Below are 11757 nucleotides of genomic sequence, written 5' to 3' on the forward strand. Positions count from 1 at the left end.
CACCCTTCGCTCGTCCCCTTAGGATTCCAAAGCTCAGGCCTCAGTTTTCTCAGCAAACGCGCTCCTGTTTGGTGTCAGGGTCCTGGCCTGGACTTGAACACGGCCAGGCTTGGGGACATCTGAAATGAGTCCCTACCTAAAGGAGCTGACTAAAGGCACCAAACTCTGGAGCCCAAGGCTCAGGCAGGATGAAGGTCCGTAGCTGTTCCTCATCCTCACTGCCTCACTCTGCTCCCCACCCTGAGCCACCACTCCCAGATCTGAGACTTTCTCCTTCTTTCAAATGGATTTGCATCTTCAAACTGATTGTGGGGTCCTGATACTTTCATGGCCGGGTGCCCAGGTAAGTGGTCCTTGACACCAATGACGGCCCCTGGCCAGCGAGCCAGAACCATTGTCGGTGGGCTCATAGCTTCTCTTCTCTCAACTCATTGTTGGGAAAATGGGGAACCAAAGGCTGGAGACTGAAGAGTTAGCTCAAAAGCATCTGTGTTGCTTCATGGGAGTCCCTGCCTGCTCCTCTGTGAGTCAGAGGAAAAAGCCACCTGCTGGGCTTTGGTTAATGCATCAACTTGCATTAAGCTATGATCCTTCTTGTCAGACACAGACACACAAGTAAGGGAGGGGCATCAAAGACATTCAATCCCGTATTTCCATCTCTTCCCTTACGTCTGCACACCTCGAGAATTTTGTCAGAGTCTTGAACTATTACCTACTTAATGGTACTGTTGTGATTAATAATAGGAAAATTATTAATAACAGGAGAGGAGCAAAGGGAAGGCCAAATATTATGGGCATGTCATTTGGGCAGTTTCGCCAGAAGCTAAAACCTTACACTCCCCAGTGGTCCAGCAAAGGGGTGACAGGCAAATGCTCAGTAAAGTTGGGGGGTGACTACTGCAGGTGCTTTCCTGTTAGTCACACCTGGGAGCAGGTCGCTGGCCAGGGCAGGGATGGCCACCACAAAGGCATGACATTTGGGATATTTGGTCCCCTGAACAAAGGAGTTCGCTCTCTTCATTCCTCTTGGCTCTCGTTTTCTCTAGCTCTTGGTGTGTTTGGTTGGCTCCTGGCTGTGGGGCTCCCTTGCATTCCCCTAAATGGCCCACGACCATGCGCTCCCCACACACAATGGACTAATGGACGGCAGCTAGCCTGATGCTGAAGTGGACCCAGCTCCAACATGGAAGGAAAGCTAGACACTGGCTCTGGATTTAGCTCTATTGAAGCCCCACCTACACTTCTTCCAGGACTGGACTGAGGGAAAGGGGACTTTGGAAACCCAGTAATTTCATGCAAAGAAAAATCACTCATTCTCCCGTGGGAGTTTCAGAAAAGTCTTTCTCTCGAGATGTAAGGACACCACCCCCAGCCCTCAGTGAGGAAAGGGAGACCCCACTTCCACCGATAACACTTACTACTGTTTTAACACTGACTGACTCACTTTTTAAAACTTGACTACGTTTATTTAAAAAGAAAGTACATTATGATTATAAACGGCAAACCTGTATTACCTGTAAAAATCAGAGGGCGAACATAAACTAAATAGAATGAGAATGAAACCACATGGTTAGATTCTACCTGGATACCTTTGGCTGTGGGAGGTCCCAAAATGCAGATTCTTAATGCTGCAGCTTCCAAGCTACAGCTGCTGCCCCATCTGAACTGTCTCTCCCTTCACTATCCATGAGGAATGAAATACAACTTACGAGGAAGTGCTCTCTCATTACATGGTTCAGTTTTACACACTGCCTTGCCCGTGTCCCACCTCAAGTCCCGTGCCCACCACACTTTGGCAAACAGTGCCCTAACCCCACCGCCTGCCTCACTTCAGAATAATCTGAGCATCAGAAGGTTAACTGAGATGCTCAGATGCCTGTCAGCCAGAGGGCTCCAGGGGGCCTTTGAACTAGGCTGGTGCGTCCTAATTTAAAAACCAGGGCGGCTGCAGATATCAAAACTGTCTTCTCTGGGTGAAAAAAAGAATGATCAAATGTTTACGTTAGGATCACCCTTTGTTCCCCACAGGGCCACATCTAAATGGTTGAAACTGCCTCCGGGCCCCACGGAAGGAATTCTCACCAGCAGGAAGGAGGGATTTGAAAGGTCTCTTTTCATGAAACCACAGTTAACCTTACACAGAATAAACCATTAAAAGCAGAACAGAGCGGATCAGGCCCCTCTGTCACGTAAAAAGTTAACAGAAAAAGAAACCGTCTTCATGCGGATGCTTCTCCCTGGGAGAGAACCCAGGGCCCCCAGCAACCCGGACTATATGGTTACTGACACTTTATGGATAAGCTTTTAAAGACAGGCACACCCCTCCTGCTTGTAAAAACCCGCATTTTCACTTCCAAGTTAGTTAACTGGGCGTCAGGTTACAAGGTTTGCTCTCAGCTTAAAGAGGAAGCATTATTTATACACTTTCTAAAGGACGTCTGCTGTGGCTCAAACCAAGCGGGTGAACACGAGGAAAGGGAATCACGGCCCTCTTTCTAGGAGCTGCCTCAGCGTGTAAGCTTTTGCTCCACTTATCACTTATTCAAATGCACTTTCGTGGCTCCTGATTTACCCTTTTCTTTCAGATGTGGGGAGGTAAAGACTAGAAAGCACTCAGTCATTTCTCTGGGATCCAGCTTGTGGGTGGGACAGTGGGTCGCTGGTGTCTCACTAAGGGGTTATCTTTCTTTTCAATCGAAAATCGTGTTTCTGTTTAAAATGTAATCCAGTTCAGTGGACAATTCAATTCTATGGGATTACAATTTTCACAAACCAGATACTTAACAATTAATGGTTAGTTTACTAATCTAAACCCCTCAAGCATGAGGAGCTTTTAAAAGCATATTTACAAATGTCCCTTCAGGATCAATTTATCTCCCAAGATAAATGCCTGCTCACAGCGCTGTGGGTGTGGGTTCAGAGAACAGGACAGCCTGCAAGCCAGACTTTCAAGGGTGCAAAGGGTGGCCTCAGCAAGTTGGACTTTAAACGACAAAAACACAGATTTTCAGAGCTGCACATCTGAGCACATAACGTCTGCTGCCGTGGAGCGTGGGAAATGTGCGCACTCATTTAACGTGAGATGAGGCTGAAAATTCAAGAGTCACAAGTCTTTGCAGGGTTTGAACTGCCCAGGGAATCTCAACCGTCCCAGATGCTCTGGAGACCAGCCTTGCCCATTCTTCTTCAACTAAGAAAGCCTGAAATCTGCCTTCAAACGTTCGTGCTCCCTGGTTAACCTCAGAGTGCTAGCAGTGCCAGGCGAATCCAGCCCATACGGAGACTTTGCTTTTTGGTAATGCTCTCCAGAAGGTGTCTGAGAGCTGTGTTTGGCTCTAATTAAGGAAGCTAAAACCTAAGCTAAACGGCCAGAATGTTTCTTTGGAGATCGTGATCACAGCATTCCAACTGTGGAGAGGTAGGTAGATATTCGGGGAAGGTTCTAAGGAAGGCTCCCTAAGGCCCCCCAGCCCCTTACCTCATTGTCATGCGGCGGCAGCTGGTGTAATAGCTGCTTGATTCGCAGCTTCTCCCCGGGACTGTTGACATAAGGAACCTTCTCCTCTGGGAGACAGCTGTAGTACTGGTGAACCTGAGGGTGAAAAGTGCACAGGTGACCGGCCGTTCCGCTGTCTGAGATGCTCCCCACAGCAGGACACAGGCTATGTCCCGCCGGCCCACCCTGCGAGGAACACAGCGGCATGCGTCTCTCACTGCCAGCAGAGAAACTCCTTCTTCAGGAAAGAGCCCAGCAAATCCCCCAGCTCCTGGGGGCTTTCCCTCTCTCTCCAAAGAAAAGACAAAAGCCAGCGAACTCTCCTGGAAGAAGAGAAATTGGCAACCATGCCGGCGAACCTGGAGGCTAGGGCTTTCTCCGGCTCCGGCTCCGGAGCTGACTTTACCATTTTCCCTGCTCGTCTCCAGCGTGTAACATGCCTCCGGAGCCAGCGGGATCTGTCAGTGCCTGCCCTGGCAGCGCTGGAGTCAGAGCCCGCTTCTGGCACTCACATCCCTCAGCCGCCTCCTACGTGCACAGCCCTCCAGGCCCTGAGCCCTGTGAGAGGACAGGCAGCAGCTCCCATCTGTCAGAAAGAGCCCCTGAATCTGGATACAGAGCGTGTAGTGAAAAGTCGTCAGTAATAGGAGTATTTCTGTCCATCCTAGAATGCTCCTGCTGATGACAGGGCAGATTCGTGCACTTTCTAAGCCAGGTTAACCCTAACGATGACTTTGGGAAGCACCAAGCACCTATTTTTGTCTGAGGAAAGAAAACATTCTGTCATCCAGCTGCATGCAAAACTAGGGAAAGGAAAAACTGACCCAAACCGGTGGTATGCTATTATATAGGAGGGACAAAAACAAACAAACAAACAAACAAAAAACCACGCACGCTCAGATGACATCATGGAAAATACTTTCCAGCTACCTCCTAGGCGCATCATGACCAGCTCTTGAGAAACAAGGCATTCATTCAACAGCAGGGAAGAAAGAAGACTTGGGGCTCTAAGTTCATCATGCTCGTCACAGTCCACAAATTTGGTCGAACTCCCGAGTTTGGGGAGTCTTGGATATGCACGCCGCTTTGGGGATGCTGGGACAAAGAGGTACAACAGCTGTCTACTCTGATCTCCAGAAAGGAAGTCGTAAGCAGTAGAAGAGAGGGGAGAAAGGCTTTGCAATGACAAGGCCTTAAAAAATGTGACAGCCATCTTTATTTTCCTAACAAATAATCGCAACCATTCCCCATCATGTGCATATCATCCTCTTAATCAAATCCCAAAGGCAACCGTAAACAGACGTCTTGTCCTAGACCAGCTGGCTCGGGGAGGCCGGGCCTCTGCAAGGCTCCCCGCAGGCACCTGGCGGGGAGCCACCTCCTGGGAGGGGAGGACCGCTCCAGCTTCTGTGCCGCCCACAGGTTCCCGGCACTCTCCAGAGAAGAAATAAAAGGCCAGATGACGAGTTCGTTTGGAAATTAGAAGCTGGTGCTGAGCCCCTCAGAGGAGCAGCACCATCTGGCTCCTCAGGTAAGTGCCAGGTATGAAAAGCAGACCCCGTCTCCGTGTCTTGGAGAAGGGCTTTGCCTCCCAAGCCAAACAATTGCTGGTAGAAAGGCCTTGTTGCAACCTCACTTGGCAGTTCTCACGACACCCATGATGGTTCCGGAACAGTAGGGACAAATGCGGACATCGAGCGAATCGCTGTGGGTACTTGATAGTGAACTCACTTGAGCTGTGCCCCCCTCATTATTCACACAGCCCCCTCTTCACTGCCCAGAACAAAGTAGTCCCTGAGAGCCCTTCTGATCGAGCGCCTGAGCCAGGCCCTCTCTGTCACTGTCCATGCCTGGCCCAGGGTGGAGTCTTCCCTGCACCGTCTGTGTCATGGCCAGGGAGACCCACACCCCAGCCCGGCTCGAACATGCTCCATGCCTGTGTCCTCAGCCAGTTATATTAACCACGCAGAAGCCGCATTGGAAGATCGGGGCAATGCAGTGAGAGCGTGGGCAGAGCATTTGCCCCCGAATAGCAACACATGACATGAACGTACAGCAATCAGTATGTTATCTAGCCTGGCATACTCCACATGGAACAATCCAGAGGCTTCCCGGACTTCCTTCCAGTTGAAAATGAGGGCAACACTGTCAGCTTGTTGAGTTAGACCGAACCCCGCCCCTCCCCACTCATCTCAGTCTAAGCAAGAGGGTGGCAAGGAATAAAATGCTACTTGAGCTAGTTTGATTGCAGTGATAAAATGGAAAATTGTTATAAAGGTGTGATGCTTTCTCCAGAAACCCAGAAGTACCTCCGGGCCTCACGAGGAAATGGAACCTGCCGCTGAAAGGTGATCGGTCAGGGATGCTCATCGCTCCAAGCCCAGTGTCCTCTAGGCGTCTCTCCCCGCATATTTGCTTCTTACCTCTCACAGCTTAAGGTTTCCCATAAAACTTGAGTTTCTACAACCTCGGTTCCTACACTGACTAGCTTTGCTCAAACCCAAATCCCCCAGAGAAAGACCTGACTGCCCATCTTGGGCAAGCTCCACACCTGGAAAGCAGTCCCCCACACCTGACACTGGAGGGCAAAGGAGTCCCCAACATGCAGCGACAGAGCACGCCAGGGGTTCTTGGGAGGTAAATAAACATCTTGGTATGCTGTGTGCCATCCTCAAGGCTTCGAATTCTTTTTTTAATTATTTGATGTTTTAATTACAGTTTATATTCAATACTCTTTTGTATTAGTTTCAGGTGTACAGCATAGAGATTAGGCAATCATATACTTTAAAAAGTGTTCCCCTGATAGTTCCAGTATCCACCTGGCATCATACATAGTTATTACAATATTATTGGCTATATTCCCTATGCTGTAATCTACATCTCGGTGACTATTGTGTAACTACCAATTTGTACTTCTTAATCCCTCCACCTTTTTCACCCAGCACACCGCCCCCCCCCCATTCCCCTGCTCTCTGTCAACCATCAGTCTGTTCTTTATATCTATGAGTCTCTTTCTCCTTTGTTTGTTCACTTATTTTGTTCTTTAGATTCCACATATAAGTGAAATCATATGGTGTTTGTCTTTCTCTGACTGACTTAATTCACTAGAGTAATGCCCTCTAGCTCAATCCATGTTGTCATAAATGATAAGATTTTGTTCTTATTTATGGCCGAGTAATATTCCACTGTATATATGTTTCACCACTTTTTTTTTATTCCCTCGTGTATTGATGAGTTCTTGGGCTGCTTTCATATCTTGGCTATGGAAAATTATGCTGCAGTGAACATAGGGGTGCCTATATTAGACTCTGAATTCTTAAATCAACAGAGGGAACATAGGCCTACTTTTCCTGGCCAGACATCTTGTGTTGTCTCTTATAATTCAAGCCCACTGATTACCACCCTTGAAAAATGTCCTTTCTACCAGTATTCCAATAATGCCTCATATATGGAATGTGCTAAAATATTTTCTCACAATAATTCAGTGGATGCTTTTAAAACTGACCTAATTAGTGGGATGCCCCTTTATTAAAACAGATCAGCTAATATTCATTAACAACCTACCGAATCACCCCTGTGTCCTATTGTAGGTGATCTGACTTACAATGAGTTGATCAAGCCGTCTGCAAGCCTGGTCCAGTCCAGGAGAAAAAGCTACCCTCTCATGTTGACTTCTGTGTTTCCACCTGGTATTGATCTGACTTTCCAAGCTCTTTATTGAGCACGGAGGACTAGAGGATGGATGGGAATGAGGGAGAATCCACGCTCTTGAATTCCCAATTTGTCTGGCCGAACCTAGAAATGCTGCATGCGCTGCCCTCTGCCATCCTCTGTGAAAACAGGACTATACGCCCCGGAACACACGCCAGAGGAAAGACCCAGGATACTTTCTGAGGCTCCAAAAATTAAATTGGACACCACCCCTGGGAACCCCGCAGATTGCTCATTTTAGCCCCAACATGTTTCACTTGGTAATTTTTACAAATAAATGAGCAAAGCCAACCGCATTTTGTCAGTGATGATCATTACCAAGCTATTACCTGGTATGTTGATCTCTATTTTTCCTCGTGTGTGTACTGATGTACACAGCATATTGCTCCAAGAGCAGGTCTATTGAATGTTCTAGAACCTTTGGTCCCTTTAAGCATTCCCAGGTAGAGGTGTCTCGTGATTCTGCCCTGGGTGAAGCTGTACTAGGTACACCCAGCCCCGCCCCCACCGCCCCACCCCACGAAAGCATTTTGAATACAATAAACTGGCTTATGAAAACCAAGTAGCTGAAGGCCTTTATTTAAGGTGTCACTCCCCACAGGAAGGTTTGGCAGTACCTGCAGTCTGTCTGGCGGACTGTCAGATCTTAGTCAGTGTGCAAACAACGTCCGCAGAGCCAGGCCTCGCCCAGTTCCAGAGACCGGGCTTGTTTGCACTTTTGACAGCATTTCTACCCGGGCACCGACAGAAGGGAGGGCGTCAGGGGCTCCTCACTGGAGAGAAAAGTGTGCTAATTTTAAAAAGTGGGCACAGTGCTTTATATAAGGTGATGGGTCTCAAACTTTGGCTTGCACCAGAGCCCCAGACAGGTTTGTTGAAACACACATTGCTCTTTCAGTAAGCCTGGGGCGGGACTCACCAATTGCATTTCTAACTGCTCCTCAGGTAATGTCCCTGCAGTGGTCGAGGACCAGGATTTGAGAGGTTTAGACTTACCCTAGAGCAGGGGTCGGCTCTTTGGCCCCTTGAGTGTGGCTCTTCCTAAGCCTTAGGAGTACCCTAATTAAGTGTACCTACCTATATAGTTTAAGTTTAAAAAATCTGACTCTCAAAAGAAATTTCAATCGTTGTACTGTTGATATTTGGCTCTGTTGACTAATGAGTTTGCCGACCACTGCCCTAGGGTCTCCCTCCCTCCAACCCCAGGAGGTTGCCAGGCAGATGGTGGGCTTCCTGTTTGCTCCAAGAGACCCAGAAAGCCCAGAGGAGGGGAAGGCATGTGTCCAATCCCACTCAATTTTGCGGGTGTCTCCTTCCAACTCTGCACATACATTTTAGCCAGGGAGTTCCAGCAGCTCTGGCAAGAATGAAAATTCCTTAGGGAAAGGGCTCATAGAGGACATTTTCTGTATCAAAAGCATCCTTGGTTTCTTAAAGATGGAACACAACAAAGAAGTCAGACTTTCTCGGTTGATCTCAGATTCAACTATCCCTCATCGTCTTTGAAGAAGGGATCCATGAATGTATTTATTTATTGAATGTTCTTATGCCCAGAGTGTTTCTACACACGTATCTTGTGAACCCCGCCCGCATCCTGGAGGCTGGTATGTATACTCACCAGATTGAGCAGCACAGAGCTAAGAAGTGGGAGAACCACCTTTGGCCTTGGCTTGCTCTTCCTCTCCCTGTTTATGGAGGAGGTCTTAGCCTCCCTTATCAAGAAGAAAGACAAAGCTAGTAGACTTCCAGGGCATTTGTATGACTGACTGCAGAAATGATTAGCATTTTCCTTTGCTGTTCTCCACAAAATGACCAACACATGGTCCAAAATGAACTGACAGTGAGTAAAAAGCGATGCACTCCAAATTAAACAGCCTTTCCACAACACCACAGCATGAGGGTGTAAGGGAGTTGTGATAGGTATGGCTGCCCTCCATCCATTTTCCTCTGCCTTAATAAGAACACCGTCATTTTACTCTGACCATCAATATGCCCAGCTAAGAATATTTCTGCGCCTCGCTAGTAGCTATGAGTGACCCTGTGAATAAATTCTAGCCAATAATATATAAGCATGTGACTTCTAGGATGGCTCTTTTAAAGGGTGCCAAACAGTTGGCAAAGGCCCATTTTAGCCCATTCCCCCTTCTTCCTGCTTCCTGTCTGGAATGTAAATACAATGGCTGGAGCTCCAGCAGCCACCCTGTACCATTAAGTAACCTTAAGCAAGGAAGTTTTTTTAAAAAAAATATATATATATACTAGAGGCCCAGTAACAAAAATTTGTGCACTGGTGTGGGAGGGAGGGTAAGGGGGTGTCCCTCAGCCCCACTTGTGCCCTCTCACAGTCTAGGACCCCTCAGGAGATAACCACCTGCTGGCTTAGGCCTGCTCCCCGGGTGGCAGATGGCAGGTCTGATCCCTTGGGGCCTGCCCTGCCTCCCCAGGTCGAGCACAGGGCAGGGCCGATCCAGGGGTTGGGGTGCAGCCCTGGGTCGGGTCATACACAGGATGCCCGGATGGGCCAACAGATCGCTGCTGCCCCACCCGGCCGCCCTGGGTTGGGACGCACACGGGATGCCCAGGCGGGCCGGCGGATCGCTGCTGTACTGCCCGGCCGCCCCAGGTCGGGTTGCACACAGACGCCCGCCGCCCTGAGTTGCAGATAGCAGGCCCGGATGGCGGCAGAGCAGGCGGGATGGCGCTGTCCTGCCCTGTCCGCAGTATGCAAATTAGCCGCCATCTTTGTTGGTGGTTAATTTGCATATTGTGCTGATTAGCCAATGGGAGGTGTAGCAAAGGTATGGTCAATTACCATGTTTGTCTATCATCAGATAGGATTTTATTGGTTTTTTACAGAGAGGAAGGGAGAGGGATAGAGAGTTAGAAACATCGATGAGAGAGAAACATCGATCAGCTGCCTCCTGCACACTCCCCACTGGGGATGTGCCCGCAAACAAGATACATGCCCTTGACTGGAATTGAACCTGGGACCCTTGAGTCCGCAGGCTGACACTCTATCCACTGAGCCAAACCAGCTAGGGCAGGGAAGTATTTTATTACACCATGGATCCACCATACTAGCCCTGGATTGCTTATCTCTGAACGTCTTTTACCAGTGAGAGAAATAAACTATTTCTTTATTTACAACCTCACTAGGAAATAAATGCAATTCCTAAATGATACATCAATGGCTCTCAAATGCTAGCAAATTCCAGCATCATGTGAGGACCTTACTGAACATTTTCCTCATTTTCATTCTTCTGGGTATGAAAAGGAGCCCAGAATTCTGCATTCTTTTTTTTTTTTTAAATGTATTTTATTGATTTCAGAGAGGAAGGGAGAGGGAGAGAGAGTTAGAAACATCAATGAGGAGAGAGAGTCATTGATTGGCTTCCTCCTGCACTCCCCATACTGGGGAACGAGCCCACAACCTGAGCATGTGCCCTTGACCAGAATCGAACCAGGGACCCTCTGATCCGCAGGCTGATGCTCGATCTACTGAGCCAAACCAGGTAGGGCCAGAATTCTGCATTCTTAATAACACCTCACGCCACACTAGGAGAAACTGCTTGGAGGGGAAAGGAAACATGACTCCACAGGTTTAAAGGTAGAACTCCTGGAGTGTAATCCCCAGAGCAGGCTGGCACACTCAGAAGGTTTCACAAAAGCCCATCTTAACCCAGACACCAACTAGAACAGCGGTTCCCAACCTTGGCTGCACATTAGAATCACCTGGGAATCTTTTTAAAATCCTGATTTCTGGGCCTCATCCTTCGGAAATTCTTTGTTATGGGGTGAGGCCACAACATTACTAACAAACAGAATTTCCCGAGGGTGAGGCCCAGAAATCAGGATTTTAAAAACGATTCCCAGGTGATTCTAATGGGCAGCCAAGGTTGAGAACCACTGAACTAGAAGCTGTGCCTTTATTTCACAGTCTCCCTCTCCTGCACTTTGAGAAGTTTGGATACTCGGTTAATCTACTTCAATTAGGGGAGGCAATATCTAGAATTCGCCTGAGGTCTCAGAAGGCAGGTGCTGCAGAGAAAGGAGAGATGCTGCCTGAATTTGCAGCACGTGGTGGTTTTTATGAAATGTGCATATTGGTTCCCAAATGGGGACCTGGAGAACAATCAGGTAGCACTGCAGCTATGAGCCGTGGTGATGGGCTGCTTTGGGGGGCCTGTTGGCTCATTTTGCCCCTACTTGCCAGACTTTCATTCCCCAAGCAATAGGAAAAAAGTGCTACTAAGTGGCATCTAAGCCGTAAAATCCTACCAAGTTTGGCTCCTTTCTGTTTCTCCAGGAGACCCACATTATAATTTTAATGGGTTTACTCAGGAAGTAATTTAGGATATAACAGTCTAAAATCTAGTGCCTCAACAATGTCTCCATCATGCTTAAACTCCCATAGGATTAGGAGAAAGAATCAGAAAGAAAAACTCATTTGGGGTGTTTTCAAAGAGGAGTGTTTTAAACACTCCCCACCCCCATGCACATACTTTTTTGCTTGCATCCGACGACTAATTCAACAGCAAACGGTGTTAGAT

The 11757-nt window shown here is 48.1% G+C and overlaps 1 protein-coding gene across 1 annotated transcript in view; it reads right to left on the bottom strand.

Moving 5' to 3' along the window:
• Window positions 1–3934, bottom strand: part of PRICKLE2 (prickle planar cell polarity protein 2) — a 52610-nt gene extending 48676 nt beyond the window's left edge. Inside the window, exons 1-2 of the mRNA XM_006779154.2 lie at window positions 3903–3934; window positions 3479–3592 (exon numbers count right to left, since the gene is read on the bottom strand). Coding sequence (XP_006779217.1) covers window positions 3479–3592; window positions 3903–3905 — 117 coding nt within the window. The 5' untranslated portion in view covers window positions 3906–3934. The remainder of the gene's footprint in view (window positions 1–3478; window positions 3593–3902) is intronic.
• Between the last annotated feature and the right edge of the window lie 7823 nt (window positions 3935–11757).

This window comes from Myotis davidii, unplaced genomic scaffold (genome assembly GCF_000327345.1).
Source record: "Myotis davidii unplaced genomic scaffold, ASM32734v1 scaffold189, whole genome shotgun sequence".
In the NCBI taxonomy this organism is placed as follows: Eukaryota; Metazoa; Chordata; class Mammalia; order Chiroptera; family Vespertilionidae; genus Myotis; species Myotis davidii.